At 41.5% G+C, this 17,669-nt stretch overlaps 1 protein-coding gene across 1 annotated transcript in view; it reads left to right on the top strand.

The window, feature by feature from the left end:
* The window catches only part of LOC311498352 (chloride channel protein 2-like), a gene marked incomplete at its 5' end in the record, with an annotated part of 105,120 nt that overhangs the window by 31,018 nt on the left and 56,433 nt on the right, over nt 1–17,669 (top strand). Inside the window, 7 exons of the mRNA XM_084558894.1 lie at nt 1,465–1,598; nt 3,721–3,798; nt 8,874–8,952; nt 9,882–10,007; nt 11,720–11,804; nt 15,228–15,329; nt 16,324–16,408. Of these exons, the coding sequence (XP_084415020.1) occupies nt 1,465–1,598; nt 3,721–3,798; nt 8,874–8,952; nt 9,882–10,007; nt 11,720–11,804; nt 15,228–15,329; nt 16,324–16,408 (689 nt within the window). The remainder of the gene's footprint in view (nt 1–1,464; nt 1,599–3,720; nt 3,799–8,873; nt 8,953–9,881; nt 10,008–11,719; nt 11,805–15,227; nt 15,330–16,323; nt 16,409–17,669) is intronic.

Here is a 17,669-nt window from a genome sequence, read left to right as displayed (position 1 = left end):
CGCCATTATGTCACATCCTGTTTCTGTAGCATCAAGTAACTAACTAAAACAAAACTTAACCAGAAAACTAGAGCTTATATGACCTATACTGCAGCCAGTCACCAGGGGGAGCTCTACTTGCTTTGGCTATACTTTTGAGGAGCAGTTCAGCAGTCCATCTTTATACAGTCTATGTATAATTAATACACACAAACACGCATGAAATGTGATGTATCTCCTCCTCTTTTTAAGTGCGTTGTGGCATGGTTTGAATACAGCCCTTTCTATATCTCCATACATAACTGTTAGGTCACTACTTTTGTGTGTGTTTTTGCTGCCCATGCATAGAACTTCAATTTTACCTTATTAAGGAAGTGGATCTTTTTGGGCTACTGACCCCTGCCTTAAGTCCTAGTGTAATCTATCCCTGTGGGTTTTGCAGAAAGACTCTACACATACACGGGAGAATTAATTGAGAATTGAAACCTCAATCATCCTCCCGTTAGCTATTTTATATCAGATTTTTGTCACACTTGAACCGAAAAATCACCAGCCACCAGTCTGTACTTAATCAGCTTCTACTAAACTCCTGTGTGTAAATGGTGTGAATGGTAGCTACTGCAGCGTAACACCACTCTGTTCTCAGCCGCTAGAGGCTTAGCTCCCTCCCCAGAGGGCCTCCTCTGCTTCTATATCAGATGAGGGAAGGAGAGAAATGTTCTTAAATTCATTCAGTTGGTTTGAATTCAGTGCTTTGTGCTGCACCGAGGGCAGAAACTTGACTCGCACTCTCAATAACAGAGGCTAAAGAGATGTGCGTGCTCCTGAGAATCTGAGGTGTCTTCTTCTAACACCACATCATACTTTCCTTACACTTGTCATCTTTTTTTCAACGGCGGATTTTCACAGAATAAACTCAGAATTAAGATTAAGAGTTTCCACAGCAAATCATCCAAAATACTGAAATAGTTTTTTTGAAGCTGGTATTCTTTTTATTTTGTACTTAGAATACAAGTATATTTACAAGAATAAAAGTCATTTAAAACACAATTCGACACATACAAATCCATAAAATGCAGCTTATTCAAATCAGTCATGTAAAATGATCGTAAGACTAACGACAAAGTTGGAGATGAATATTTTACTACAATACTGGAGTTCAACATCCACATAACAGATATCTTTTTGTGTTCTTGGTTTGAGGTAGCTCTAAAAAAAATAGTTTGGAAAACAGCTAATATCATGTACAGAATTAGCTGCCATTTCCAAGTCTTATTACATTTAGTTAATATGATTGTTTAAACTCGTTCCTATTTAAATCACCAAGACAAGGATGTTTTTTTTTCCCACACACACTAACTTCGGTTCTTGCATGTCGGTGGAAATTGCTTTAGATTTGAAGCCAAGTTTTAAAGGTCAGATTTTTCAGTGTGTTTTTCTTTAAGTTGACAGTCGACTGTAAGTGCTCGCTGTTCTCCCCTGCAGGTTCAGGTATACCGGAGATGAAAACCATCCTGCGAGGAGTCGTGCTAAAGGAATACCTCACCTTCAAAACTTTTGTGGCCAAAGTTATCGGTCTCACCTGCGCTCTAGGCAGTGGCATGCCTCTAGGCAAGGAGGTAACACACCCCCCCCCCCCCACACACACACACACACACACACAAATCAGCCTGCACGTCTTCATTTGTGCTTTGAGCGTCTGTGTGCATGTGAATGGAGCTGGCCTTCTAAATGGGATGACCCATGATGAGAGGACGACGAATGACACACAGTGCACAAGCTCACAACTTTATCAATCAATGAGTCAGTCATTACAATGTGTGACTCACTGTTCTGAAACGAAATGCAAGCTGTTCTCACCAGGGTTGAGGAAAAACTTGAGGAAAAATCATTTCTGTGTAGTTTGTTTTTCAGTGAGTGCACTCAGAGAGCAGTTACTACACAAACAGTATAAGGGATGTTGCTTAACCTTGTAACAGATATACATACAGTACATTAATTTTATAACTTCTTAAGTTGATTATACCAGATTCTATCTGGGCATTTTACTGGGCTCAGGGAGAAAGAAGAATCTGCACATAAAATGTGCCCCTTGTTGAACTTTTGTTTTTATTTGAGCTAACTTAATAAATGAATCTGTAAACGTATAGAGCTAAGTATTTGTACTTAGCCTCTGCAGATCATAAGGCTGCTCAGCTAGCCTTACTAGATTTTAGCAGGACTTCTTTTCTCCACTGTAATTAAAGATTCGTACATATATAAATATATAGCGTTATATATGTGGTTTAACAGGTAAAATTCTTAGGGTGCTTGAACACTGCATTTGAGGCGGCACATTTTAGCCTTGCTAGCCTTGCAGCCACATGCTATTTTTTCTCACTATCAACAAATTTTAAGGCATGACACTGTAAGTAAAAATGAAGTCATTTTCAGTGTTTTGCCTTAGCAGGGCAGTACGGATGCACATAGACTGATCGTTGCAGGTGCAGTCTTGCCAGGTTTACGTCACAAAAGTTGTTCCAAAGCCACCAAAACACGCAGCCGCCCAAAATATAAGATATTTGGGTTAGCACTTCAACCACCCACTTGTTTTTTTCACTTTGCATTTTGGTTTTGTTCCAAACCGACATTAAAAGTAGTAAGAAAAAAACCAAACCAAATATTATTATTACCTGCAAAAAAATGTATTCAAAACCGCCCAGGTCGGCATGAAACCACCTGATCTGGCAACACTGTGCAGGTACGTGTCATTATTCTGACTTTTGTGTCTCAGCTTTACTCCTTTATCTTAGCAATGCCACCAAAGCTCACATCTAGCAGTTGTGTTGCTTTCTTTCCCCGATTCAGTGATCACAGCACCAAACCTTTGAATTATTATCAAACCCACACCAGCGCCAGGCTGTTAGCTTTCACAGCATCCAATAAATTTTGCTGAACCACCTTCCATTCAAATTATTATCAGTTGTCAGAAACCCATACAGGGAGAAGCAAAGTGTGACAACGGTGGTGAAGCATGTTGTAAAACCTGCACCATGAATCACTGCATACATGCACCGACTAACATGCTCCGTTACATGAACCCTCTCCGGCTCATTCTCATTCCGGTCCCCCAATGCCCCTGCAGCATGAATTACAGATGATTCATAAATGGCACACGATGGAGCCGATATGCTCGGGTTCACGTGGCGAGCAGGGAGCGTACAAATCTGGAAAAACAGGAGAAAGAGGAGGAAAGTGCAGAGTGAGACTTTTTCCAATCCCAGTGGGAGGGAGACTAATGTTTTTCTGGTGGTTCTGGGATCCCCTGCCTCGCGTTGCAGATGTTGTTTAGTAGTGGACTTGGACTTGTGTTTACTCGTGAACAAGTTTGTGCGAATGCAAAATAGTGTAGATTAGTATTTCTCGAAAGTACAGCATCCCCCTAAAGACTGCCTACCCTGATGACATACTTGCAAGAAAATATTGTTTCCTCGCACACACGCCTCAGGCCCTTCTGCCTGTGTACTACTGCAGCAGCATCTGCAGTTTGGATTCAGCGCAGCCCCTCTCACTTGCATCACTTTTCTGATGCCCTCACTTTTAATCCTGTTAGTTCCACTTTCATCCTCATCCTCTGAATGTTAATATGCTCTGCAGACTTGTAATTGATGTGTTTTCATGTGCTGTGACAGGTAACTACCAACAAAAAGGAGGCTGGGTTGCTCCTAACCTGTTTTATGTCTTTATTTCTCCTCCTGTCAGGGTCCGTTTGTGCACATCGCCAGTCTGTGTGCTGCTCTCCTCAGCAAGTTCATGTCTCTGTTTGGAGGAATCTATGAAGTAAGTTGTATTCTTATGTTATATGTCTCACATGTGCTTGCGCTCCTTCCATTTCGCCCACTTGAGTCCATGGTTTTGTTGGTTTCACTGGCAAATTTAAATGGAACCATCTGTTCTTTTTCCCTTTCATTGTTCACATAAAAACCTTTTCAGGCAGATTTTCAAGCTGACACCTTTCAGGATGTTGTCCTGCCGCCCTAACCTTAGATGTGATATTACTACACTCTGAATGAAATGGGCTTGATGAGCAACAGCAAATGGTTTCACCTTATACAGACTGTTCCTCCTCACTGGAGAACATAGTGTTAGTCTGTGTCTAAAATCACCCCATAGTTCCTGAATAGAGCGCTGCACTTATAACTTGTGGTCCACTATTTTATCTAAAAATATTTATTTCAACTTTTAAAGTAGTGTCCATGGCATGTATAATACCTTCTCTCAACAGTCCCATGATGTAATGCACTGAATCTTACATGTCAGCTGACAGATGGCACAAGATGACAATGGCTAGTGAATGCCAAAACTCAGTCGGCTGCCATTGAACACCCATTGTATAGGGAGTTGTGATCAGGGGACGATTTGGGATGAATTCATTTTAAAAGCTACACATGTACACATCATTACAGGAAATAGGCACTGACTGCTTTGTTTTCAGGTCATTATTTTATTGGTAAATGGTGTCGTATTTATATAGCACATTTCTGCCATTCGCTACTCAAAGCACTTCACAATTACACATCTACCCATCCGTTCACACAAGCACACACATTCATACACTGGCAGCAACTCTGGATAAAGTGTCTCACTGAGGACACTTACCTTTGGTCCCCCAAGGATCGAGCCATGAACCCTCTGATTCGTGGACTATTCACTTTGCCTAACGAAACGCATTAATTCTCAACTAATATCTTCTAAAAAGAGTCAGACAAAGATGAGCACTGTGTTTTTTCTATGCTGGTAACATGCAAATACAGCAGCTACAGAGAAACAATCTTGGTGCATTAACAGAATTATTGCTGTACTATCATTAAGAGAACCCCAATGATCAGTGTTGTTACAGTTAGTCTGATTGATAAGTTAGATTTATTTTTCGTTCCCCTTATGTGCAGCAAGCACTTTGTATTCAAAAATAAAACATCAAAATCTCGTTTTATCATCAGTCTGACTAGCACTGAGCAGGGCAAAGATACGGTGTCCAAATAATAATAACATTCCTCCTGTTAATGTAGCACATTAAACCGTTATGAAGTGCGTCCAGTGAACATTTAGGGGGACAAAATCGTCCTGGACAAAAATGTGTTAGAAAGATTATGTGATGCTCATCTGTGCTCTTGGCAGTCTGAACCGAACAAATAAAGCAGAGATCTTCACTAGATTTTTAGCACTAAATTTACTCTGTGATGCCTCAGACAATGTGTCCCTGCCGAGCTGCAGCGGAGGATCAGTAACACAAAGAGGGAATTTCATCGTAAAAGCCTTTATATTTAGATAAACCTATTCATACGCTTTCATAAAGGAAGAATATTTTATTGTTCATGGGTACCTGAATAATATGTAAAGCTAAATAGAAAAAAAAAAATGGGCAGGTAATGCATGAATGGAGAACCTGTTATGTTACCACATTTGTGAAATGGAGATTTTATTCTCGCATAATCAGAAAACTGAAAATTTTGACAAATCAGACGGATTCTAAGCGGCTTCCAGCGAATATACTAGAACATCTTAGTTTTGGTAGAGTAATACCTGCACATAAATGTCCACTTGTGTTTCCCGCGACCATCACAGTGTAAATGAAGCTTTTGATGTAGTTGATGCTTTTATTCCGAGCAACTCAATAGATTTTTCCATCGACCACAAAAATCTGAGCACAAATCGGCTACGTAATAGCTTAAGGCTGCACTCGAGGACCGATCGGAGAGAAAAAGCAGAAGGGATGAAACGAAATGAAGAGATAAGACTGGCGTTTTTAAAAGGCCAAGAGGAGTGGAGCGGAGGGGGGAGGCTGACATTTTTCAAGTTGTCGGAGAGTGAAGTGGTAAAGAGAGCAAAAGGTCTGAAAAGTGGTAGATAATGACAGCAGGTGAATTGCTAGAGAAAGGGTAGCGGAGAAGAACAAAAAGCTTACCTGTGAATGAAGATTACTGAAAGAATTAATTTCTAACATGGATGCCTTTTGGACAGCTGCGGGCTCCGGCCTGATGCTTTTCCAGACAGTACCTCTGTCTGACGTAGGGATTATGTTTGTTGGTTTTTCATTATCTGTGCAGTCAAAAAGAATTTGAGCACGGACACAAAATGCAGTTTTATTCATTTTTTTTCTTCAGGAACTGATTTTCTTCATCCCCAAAAAGATAAGAGCCAGTAAAAAACCCAATTTTATAAATCTTGTTTTATTTGTCAACAAATTAGATCTCTTTCAAGTCCTGAATTAACTTTACCCAGAGAGATAAGTAGTGGTGTGGAGGCAAATAGCATTAATGAAGATGAGAATTTGGCAGAAAAAAAAACCAAAAGTGGGATGGAAAAGACGCAGACTGAAGCGGGGGAGAAGGAAAATATTTTTCTGCTTCGGCATCTCCTCCTTTTTCTTCTTCTTCATCTTCTCTGTCCATGGGGAGAGGAGTCAGGGATTTGGAAGGAAAGTCTTGTCTCTCATCTTCCTCTTAGTGATGATGAGATGTGAGCAGCTCTCTTGAGAGATGAGATGGTGGAAAAATGGGAGGATTTAAAAAATAAAAGAGTACACAGGGCAGCAGGACTGAAAGAAGGTCTGTATCTAGAGCTCCAGAGCTCCCTACTATGCATCAGCAATATGGACCTGAGCCGAAAACAGGATTGTCAAAACTGATATTACGTGATGTTCACAGAGTTAGCCAAGTCGAACATATTTTACCAAGCTGTCCATTTACCTGAACCTACAGGTGCTCCCTGCATGGACACAGTTAGAATACCTTCTCTCTTTGCTACAAAAAACAGAAGTCATAATAGGACCACATATCATCCGCATAACTGGCGATGCTGCCTATATAAATATATTTGCCTGGAATACGTCGACACGTCACGATGTTAAAGCTCGTCTCCAATTGTGGCGGCTCCTGTTACTGGCGTATAGCTCACATGGTTGAACCATAACTTCCGGTCTCTCTCTTATGATCCATCCATTAAAGAAAACAACCACGTATTGTTTTTAGGAATATAAATGTATTAAAGTATATAAAGGACCTTTGTATGAGGTGTTTGGATGTATACACTATGGGCATTGTTGTTGTTTTTTTAGATTAAAACCCTACAGTTGTCTCAAAAAAAAAAAACATACTACGTCCTTGTAGAAGACTGGTGCCTAAAGGTGATTCTCCACCACAGTGGTGAAGCTTAAATCTTTTGAATTCCGATAAAATGGACAAACAAGCCGGAATCCAACACTTGGTCACATCATCTGATTTTTCTTTGGCAGAAAACAAATTCCTCCACCTCCACCACATTCTTTCGATCCCTGTTTTTATTTGACCGTTAAGCATTTCATCTGCCCGTCTTCCCTTTTTATCCCTCTCTTTAGTAATCACTGCCGTCATCATCCTCCTCGTTACTTTGTCTCCCTGCAACCTCCTGTTCCCCCTGCAGTCTCTCTGGGGTGTTGTGTTGCATTTCATGGCATATTAATGCTAAGAGTGTGTGTGCATGTTTGAAGTGTCCCTCCGCTGCAGTATCCCCTCGTCCTCTCTAGAGTTTGAAGTACAGTATGTTAATGTAGCCCGTGGGCTGTAAAAATAAGCTTTTTGTGTCGAAGCTCTGTCATTGTGGGGAAAAAAAAACAACACAGAGATGAGCACTTTACATGCACATGGAGTACGCCATTAGTTGAAGAGGGCGGACTCTAGATGAGATATATAATGGCAGACAATTATCTTTCTTTTTGCATCAGATCTGTGAATGTCAGTTGATTGAGCTGAGTTAGACAAGTTGCAGAATTTCACAATGATAGACATTTAGTTAGTAGTAAGGTTAAAAAAAAATGTTCTTTCTTGTAGTGTTTTCTTTGCTAGCTTAACTTTGTCTCTTACTCCCATGCTACCTGAAGGAACCTGTTCTTATAGGGATTAAGGTAATTCAACCGCACACTTTCCAGCATGCTCTGCAGTCAATGTTCCGCTCAGGTCTTGTCAAACAGACTGGACTGTCTGTCATTTATTCTAGTATCCTGTCTCAGATTGGTTTGAGAGTCAAAGCTGTCAGCTCTTGGCTGTGGCGCTTTGCCTCAGTGTCCACTAAGAAGCCTTCCTTTGTGACTACTTGGAGGACACAGATCCTGTCACATAACTAACCCCTTGGTTAGGGTGGTGATCAAAGCCCCAATGCTGCCCCACGGTTCTGATAAGTCACGACTGATGCTTACTCTTTTCTGTATCTGGGGTCTTTGCTGCTGCTGTCTTAAAACAGAGCTATGCTGCCAAAAATAATTTTATTGCGAAGTCTCTTTGACCAAAGCAGTCCTGACTGAAATCTTGTTACAAGAGTTTTATATGTATATATTTTGGGGCATAAGTATTATAAGAGTTAAAATTAATAATTTTCTAGCTTTATGTCTCCACAAACCACAGATATATTTGTACTGTACTTGTACCTGTTCAACGTCAACATGTTGTGCAGTGTAAGCTTTATTATTCTTTTCGTGAAGTGAGAGGTGTGTCCCTGAAAGCAGTAGTACAGCATATAAAACCAGGTTAAGTGTACAGTCAAAGGGGGAAAAAAAAAACACATTCAAACACACTAACCTGTCTTTACCGCTGCCACGCTGCTCGAGGGACATTGGCCTCATTGGAATGAAGGTAAGTTAGATCAGACGTATCCAAAAAAAACCTTTAAAATGTCCTCGTATCTGCTAACAACTGCATTACAGTCAGTTATAAGCTGTTTATTGTATGGCTTATAAATGCCCAATAGGTGGACTTAAGGTGTGGAGCTACAGTTTAATGTGTTCTGATCCTGCCTCTTTATTAATTTTTAGGCCAGGGTGAGTAAACGACAACGCATGACCGAAGTGTAACCAGTTGTGTGCATGTGTGTGTGTCTTTCAGAATGAGTCCAGGAACATTGAGATGCTGGCTGCAGCCTGTGCTGTGGGAGTGGGCTGCTGTTTCGCTGCCCCCATAGGAGGTGAGACTCACCCTGCAAAAAAAAAAAAAAAAATCACAATAACAGAAGTCTGGCACGCACTGTAATAAAGCAGAGGTGCAAACGCTGTATAATATGAGTCTCAGATCATCCAGCATTACAAGTAATGGGCTTCATGTCGCTGAAATTGATGGAGCTTTTTTTTTTTTTTTTTACTTTTCAGAGGGGATCTTTTAGTGAAGGCAGTATCTCTTTCTGTGCAGCTCGTATCATCTCATGTTAAATTTAGACTCTTGGTAAATGTTAGAGCAGATCTCACGGCGCGTCTTTGTGTGAGTGACATCATTTATTTAGTTGCAAGCAGGTTTTTCTCCGCATGTGCTCGTTCAGTCATTTTACAGCACACCATGGCTTCATCTAGCAAATAAGTGAGTTTTAGAAATCCAATATGACGTGCCCAGCAACTGAGATCGGGTCTGAATGCAGATGGTGGCCAACAAATTCAGCCGTGCGTGACTCTGAAAACAAAAACCGTTGTGTTTTTTTGCATCAGTAAGTCTCTTACTAATGCACTCACTCTAATATCGAAGGCATTTAGTGTTCCATAGCATACAAATATCCACTATGATGTGACACAATAAGCAGACATCCTACTATCCTAATATTTGTCTTTGCACGTATTCATGCTTCCCACTCTCATAGTCCAGATCAGGTTTTGGTATGAATGGAAATGAGTTCCACAACAACAAAAAGATGATCTGTCAGTGTTCATAAGCAATGGCTTCCACAAGGCCCACCGATCAGAAGAAGGTGTGCTATTAGGGGCTTTTCTTATCCTGCTTAGGAACTTGTTATCACTACTCAAGTAAAAAGTAGGCAACAGAATTCTGTTTGTGGAGAAACCTGAATTTTGAATATCATTTACAGTACATCTGTACATCAGTATCATCTTATACCTTTGTGTGTTCCAGGTGTGTTGTTCAGTATTGAAGTAACGTCCACGTTCTTTGCGGTGAGGAACTACTGGAGAGGTTTCTTTGCCGCTACCTTCAGTGCCTTCATCTTCAGAGTCCTAGCTGTTTGGAACAGAGACGAAGGTAAGGCGGATGTGCTCAAAGTCCTCGTATGTACGTATGCTTTATGAGGAACTCCTTTGTGGTCTAATGCAATCTAACGTGGTCAGTTATTTTGAAAAGTGTCCCTCTCCATTATCATATATGAAGAGGGCAGAATCTACAACCAGTATGACCCCACCACCTTTCAGACAGTATCAACAAAACGTGGACAAAGTACAAGCTTCGTGAACTTAGACTTTGTGGCAGACGTGTTGTGCTGAATTCCCGTATGAACAATATCTGGACCTGATTCTTCAGACACTGTCTAGAGTTGACCTTTCACACATGTAGCAGGCAACAGAAGATCGTCTATGCCAGTGTGTAGGAGGGAAACTCATCCATAAGGATGACAGATTTTGCACTGAGTTTAATATTACGCGTGTGATAGGGTCCATGCCATCCTGGAACCTCGTCTGTTTTTTTTTTAACCCTTTCACCTGTGATATGTTCGAGCTCCTTACCGTGGTGGGTGCAAATGCCTGTCTTTCACCCAACCGCTAGTTCCTACATGTAGCTGTGGTATTTCCTGTCTTTCGTAAGCTAGCGGATATCTCTTGTCCTTTTTGTGTCCTATAGCTACTTACTTACTAGTGTACTGTAGTTTTATGTTCTGTTCGTCTGATGTACCCCAGTATACATGGTCCAGACCCAGTACATCAAATGTACATTCATGTATTTGGACATGCCGACAACCGAATGGAAAGCAGTATACGGGCAAGCAGAAAAGAGTACGACGCAGCAGCTATGCTCAATGCAGTGCCGTCAATTACCTCTCTCTATATTCTCTGTTCTCTATCACATTACATGGACATCGTGCTAGGGAGTTGGCAGGATTAAGACCACTTAATGTCGCTTCAGCTGAAATGGACATTCGCTTCCTCACGTAATATAGTTCCTCCAGGAGATGTCTGCAGAATGACAGGGCTGCAGTGCATGTGTGATAGGTGCTTTAGATTTTATTAGACTGTACATTTGTTCCCAATAAAGTCTACGGCAAGCATTATATATATGTATATAATGATAGTTGGGATAGGCTCCAGCCCCCCCGTGGCCCGAAAACTATTAGACCATTGCATTAGCACCAGAGGACAAGCGGTTAGAGAAAATAAATGAATGAATGATTGTCCCAGTAAGCCATGACAGACAGTATTCAGAATACCACAACCCTGGACCTGGAACTCCTGAATGGAATCCAGCCATTGTTAATATGATTAATTGGTGCTATTTTTTTCCTTCTTCTGTAATTATTCGCAAAGTTCTGTTGCTCAGCAGAAGGGGAACATATGGGTTATACATGAAGCAGAAGAGGAACAGCAGATGCATATGCTCTGCTGATGCTCACGATGGAAATAGGTTCCTAATGGAGCAGAAAACTAACAAGAGTCTGGCTTTACAGAGACAAATTTCCAAACTTACAGCCAATCAAATAGCTTCCTCTGGATTTCCAGGGCCTTATTAGCTGTTAACTTTTTTTTACGACATTTTGTTGAGTGCTCCCACTCTGTTTGGTGGATAGGTGGATTGATAGGACTCCTGGCCAGCTCCTCTCCAATGAGCTGAATTTTTTTTTGCTGACTTCTCAATCACTATTTTCCATCAGGGACAGAAGCTGGGCGGCTGTAATATTTGATCATTGTCTGACGTCATAGAGGCCTTCTCTCTTTCTTAACTTTGCTCTTTGTCCATTCCTCCAGAGACCATCACAGCTCTTTTCAAAACCCGTTTCCGGCTGGACTTTCCCTTTGACCTCCAGGAGCTTCCTGCCTTTGCTGTCATTGGGTAAGTGTTCAGTGGTGGCATGAGACTGTCCAGTCTATGTCTTCACAAAGACAGTAATTGGGGAATAAGGAACGCCAGCCATCATGTCAAACACCTGCCAAGAATCCAAAAATGTGTTCATATGAAAGATTTATAAGTAATATAAACCATCGCTGACATTAACTATTCATAAAGTATTCATGAAATCTGAAAGGGGTAATTCTTACAGAGGCAACAAAAGTTTGGTCTGCTGTTGAGGTCCGAAGAAACTTAAAGCATAAATTCAGCGAGTAGCGTTGTAACCTTCTCATTTTTCTGACAAGTGTTCCCATTTACTATGGCAGCAGCATAAATTCAGATATTATTTAGAAGCTCCACTCACTGTAGCTTGCGAAGGTGTTACTGCAGGGTGGCTAGCGTGAGTCACCAAACATGGATTATTCAGCCTGCAGCAGTTGCTAGCGCACAGAGGAATGTCTTATTTTATCCTGCCTTAGCCTGGAGGCACTTCCTTTGCTGTGAATGAGACCATAGGCTCCTAGAAGGACGCTGGTGGAGAGATGGGAGGGGTGCCCTCCCTCACTCTCTTTCAGATGAAAGCACATGCATTTGTGTAACTTGCGCATAGGTCTGCCCTAGAGAAGATAATCCTCTCTTCTTTTTTTTCCCCCTCATCTTTTGTTCTTCTGCTTTTGGTTTTGTTTTTGCCTGGAGGTGCTAAAACCCGCTGCTGCATCAGTGACTCGCACGTACAGTACACTTAACACTGCCTCCAGAGATGGCAGCGGAGCGCTTAGCCCCAGTTTTACACCGTGCTAGTGTGTGCGTGTGTGGAGGAGGCTGTGTGCCGGTGCATCCGTGGAGTTTCCATCTTCCCCTGCCAATAGCTGTCAAGCAGGGAAAGTCGGTCAGTGTCTCAGTCAACTAGGCCAGAAAGAGTTTGTTCTGTTCTCGATGCTGCCAAGGGCACGTCTTTGAAGAGTCACACACACTATCCTACGTACTGTTTACACCTTCGGGCTTTAGAGAGATTCACTGGGAATTAAGGAGGGTGTGATACGACCTCATTCTTGCGCTTGCAAATGTGCACGCATGCAAAATACATCCAGTACAGTGATCAGGGTTTATGTTAGAAGTAGCGATGTCCTGATTAAGATTGACTGAGCTTTTAATATTCAGTGTCAGCAGATGTAAGTTCCGACCCGATCCTAAATAAACAAAAGCTCCTCCCCTGGAGATTCATGAAGATCTTTCTTATTTTCCTTGTTCCTTCTTCTATATCACATGTGCACCGTGCAACTGGATTAAGTCCAATAAATAGGGCTGTCAAAAAAAGCCCGTGTTCTCTACCACAGAAATGAGCTGGTAATCCAAAGCCATGAACTCCATAACCCTCCCTGGAATATTTTTCTCTTCTTTTAAACTCAGTGTCCCACTTCTTGGAGTTTTGGCAGCTTTGACGCTAGCTAATAAAAAAAGTTTAGTTTTAGTTTTTTGATATGACAATAAGACAATCACTGTTGGGTCATAAGCACAAACATGTAACGTACCACATGCACACCGTGGCAACAGCCCTGAATTTCGGCACCAAGTACTGCGGCTGAGGTCAGCTGGGCTACAGAAAAACATTATGCTCTTAAAGAAATGGTGGATGCTGCAACGAAACGTCCAAAAAGCATTGTTTTAAGCTAGACACACAGAAGTTCAAATGGTTAATACATGAAAGGTTGGATGGACAAGACAAAATCCGTCTCTAGAGATGTCAGATGGAAAAAAATATTTAAATAAAATAAAGTAAATGGCGCATTTGTTGGGGGCTATTTTCAGTAGCGGATAAATACACGCTTTGCTGTATGTTTCTGGCGGCGGGATTGGGTCAAAATAAACTGCAGTAAATGGACACCTTAAAAGCCCTGAGAGCATTGTTTAAATTCTGTTGCATAATGACATCTAAATAAGCAGCTGTGGTTCTAGTGGTGAAGAAGTGGTGACTCTAAAAATCAGTGTTCAAGACGTTCTAAATAAAACATTTCTCGCGCAGTTAAGACTCAAAAATGAAGCATCATTAGTGACCGAAAATCGCAGTGACTCACAATAAAATCTTCATGCAAGGCTTCGTCATTCATTGTAAGGATCATGTCTGAAAGCGCGGATTTAATTAAATAAAGAACGATACAAATAGATATAATTCTTAAAGTGTGTTCCTCTTGATTTCTTTCATCTAATCAGTAAATTGGTGTATTTCCTTTGCCAGATTTTAGGCAACAGGCATACAGTTATTTTCTGTAATGATTAATCCGCTGCTTATTAATCAATACACATTCAGTACAGTGTAACTTAAAGCAGTGAGTTGTCACAGTCATCAATGCGTTAATCAGCTGACAACAATTTTGACTTGATTAATCATTTGAATCACTTCAAATTGAATGTGTTGTTGAAAATGAGCAGTTTTAATACGGCGTGTATGAGGATAAACATTTAAATTAGCCTTATTCAACCTCTCAGTGCACTTCCTTAGTGCGTCCCCTTAGAGGAGCATCCGTGTGAGCTGGAACACCTTAACCTGCCTCTGCACACCTGCCTGTCCTCAACCAGTACTGAAATCTTTACCCTAAACCCGCCCTCTTAACACTGAACTGTCCCACGGAGAGATTTTCACTGAGTCCACCCACAAAGAACACAAAAAGGCACACGAGCAGTGCAAAGACTCCCTCATCATCCTGTTCATTATTTATTCAAAGGTATTTGAAGGAATTAATAATGCAGCAAGATAAATTTATAAGCATTAGGTTGTCTGCATAGCTGTCTGAGTCTATTCTTTCTCTCTCCCCACCTCTCCTCGTCTTTCTTCCCCTCTCGCTGCCATAAAGCGGGCTCCCACTGAGCCTTTAAACGCGTACTTACATAAACCTCTTTCTCTGCTTTGTCTCTGACTCCCCCACACATGCCCATCTCTCTGTGTGCTGTCACACTGTCTCTTGGCTGTAATTCCCTGTTCATTTCTTCATTGCATTTATGTATCTCCTTCCAATGTACTGTATGTCTTTGTTTCCCTCTGTCGTTATTATTGCTCTTCTGTGTCCTGCAGTATTTACTTCTCACATGTTTTGTTGACTTCTTCATTGTCCTCAGTTGTCCTTTTTTCCTATCACTTCTTCTTCGCTTTGTACACATCCTGTGACTATTCTTCTGTACATTTACATCCGCCTCCAGTCCTTCAGAAACGTGTTACATTTACATTATTTTTACTGTGGCCAAACACGTTGTGGACACCCTGTGTAGGTGGTTCAAGAGAGAGGGAAAAAAATGATACTCTTGCCGCTTTGGCTTGTTTACACTTGAACTAATTTGTTCTGTTTCAGGTTGATTACACAGAAGGCGTTCTTTTAACACTGTACAAAAACAGCTCCAACTCTCTTTTTTTTTTTTTTTTTGTCCCTGCAGCATTGCCAGTGGTTTTGGTGGGGCTTTGTTTGTCTACCTGAACCGACTGATTGTTCAGTTCATCAGGAAACAGAAGGCCATCAACAGGTTCCTCATGAAAAAGTAAGTATGATCTCTACAGGAAGAGACTGCACTCATATATACATATATATATATATATGGTGCAACTTTTGTACTTCTCACCTTTCTCCACTACAATTACTGTTCAGATTATTCAGTTCATTTGTCATACATAGCATAAAATATGATGTGTCAGCATTTAACTCAGCAGCTGTAGAGAGGCCATGAGGTACATCATTCAGAATTTGCCTTCCACGCATACAAGTGAAATGCTTTGTCAAAGCTGGACTACCGGTTGAAGACATCTGCAAGAACATCCGCAGGTACCCTGGCCCCCACAATGACTGGCACCCGTTGGTGGACCTGGAGCCACGACTAAAGTTCCCCAACCACATTGCAACCACCACCCTTAGACCAGATATTGTTCTCCTGTCCAAGTCCACCAAGCAGGTGGTTATGTTGGAGCTAAGAGTTCCTTGGGAAGATTGCTTGGAAGAGGCCTTTGAGAGGACGCTCACCAAGTATGAAGGGCTGGTTAGCTGTTGCCAGCAAGCCAGATGGAGAGCTAGGTGTGTCCCAATAGAGGAAGGATTTGCAGCCCAGTCTCTGTCCAGAGTCTTTGTGCCTTGTGTATCAGTGAAGCAAGGAAGAGAGCAGCCATCCACAAAACCACCAAAGCAGCAGAGAACATGGTGCACTTTAAGTCCAACTTTTTCAACACTCCAATGATACGATGAAACGTCAACCAATCGATGGTGACATAACCCCGTGAATGAGGGCTTGAGCAACACTTCAACAGCCTGGCCTTTTTCTAACTTTGTTTCTTGTGATTAACATAGCATTAGGACACCTGTTTACACTCTCTGGAACAATGTAAACATGAATGTTGGTTAGTTGGTTTAATGCATTGATGCTGACTTTGTCTCGTTTTACTCTGCGGTTAAGGCTGATGAAAAAAACACACCTGTGTCAGTCAGCTCATTTAACAGCGTTGAATATTAACAGTTCCTCTTTTTATTACTCTCTGTCTTTTCAGGCGTCTGCTGTATCCAGCACTGGTCACTTTAATCATCTCCACACTAACATTTCCTCCTGGCTTTGGACAGTTCATGGCTGGAAGAGTAGGTTCCCCGCACCTGTTTTACCATTGTTTTACAAACTGAACTGCAGCTGTTACACCTCCAAAGAAAGCCTGTGGCATTATGACCCATTAATTATGTGCTTACGTAATATTTACATGTTGTGTGTTCACACCATATCTTCCTGTTGTAATATGTGTGTGGAACATCCAGTAAGTGTTTTACAAGAAATCCCTACTGTGGCTGTGAGTGTGTTCTTGGTGCGTGCAAAGCATCAGCAGGTTTAATCACACGGGATATTTATGGAGTATGTATGTAATATTTATTCTGACATTTATTCAAGTTGTTACGAATGTATTTGTCCAAGCCATTTATTTGTGGATTCATTCAATTCAGTCACCCCGTTTTAGCTCAAGATGTTAGATGTTAACAAAGCTAGTGTAGACTGCAGAGAAGTCAACTCCTTTTAATGACTTTACAAACTGATATCAAAACTCTAAGTATGATTTATACAGTTAACATAACAGCCTGATTATCATTCATGTCAGTGTGTCATTGTTTTTGATACACAAAGCACAGGTTCAAATGTGCATCTGAGTGTTCCTATTCAGTCCTGGACGATCGTACCGTCCTTTTGCTCTTCGTATGACTCAAAAGCCTGTGTGTGTGTGTGTGTGTGTGTGTGTGTGTGTGTGTGTGACTGCACTCCAATTTCACCCCTTCATCTTTCTAATTATCAGAATCAGAAAAGGAATAGTCTGTGCATCATCCCTGGGCTCTGTACTTATACAGTACACACACACACACACATGCTGTAGCTTGGTCTTGGCTCCTAGTCAGAGGGTGAGTCAGACTTCCAAGGCTCAGAATCTGCCCACGCTGGCCCACTCGTCTTAAAGCTCCTCTCTGGAGCACATGGTCAAAGATTCTGCATTCAGATCTCTCCGTCTTGCTCACACACTCCTCAGACATCATTCGTCTGCCAGTGGGAAGTATTATCACCACCAGTACGAGCTACTATAGTCTGGGCTTTAAACAGCTGCAGGTGAATTTGTCTTCCTGCACCCCTGCCTGCTCCCTTAGATCTTAAATCTCCAGTGACATTGTTTTATACACTCTGAGAACATCATCTCCCGCGCTGACACACTGGAGGGTCGTTGTAGCATTCAAATTTATGACTTGAGCGAGTTTTGTTGCTAATTAAGAAAGGTAATTTTCTCAAAGTGATACAGAGAATCTGTCAGAGTAGGAAAAATGGATGCGCACTGTACAAAGAAGCAGTCACAGGCAGCCAACAGTTGAA

The sequence above is a fragment of the Chelon labrosus genome, assembly GCF_963514085.1.
Source record: "Chelon labrosus genome assembly, chromosome: 13".
Classification (NCBI taxonomy): Eukaryota; Metazoa; Chordata; class Actinopteri; order Mugiliformes; family Mugilidae; genus Chelon; species Chelon labrosus.
This window is presented reverse-complemented; position numbering and strand designations above follow the sequence as displayed.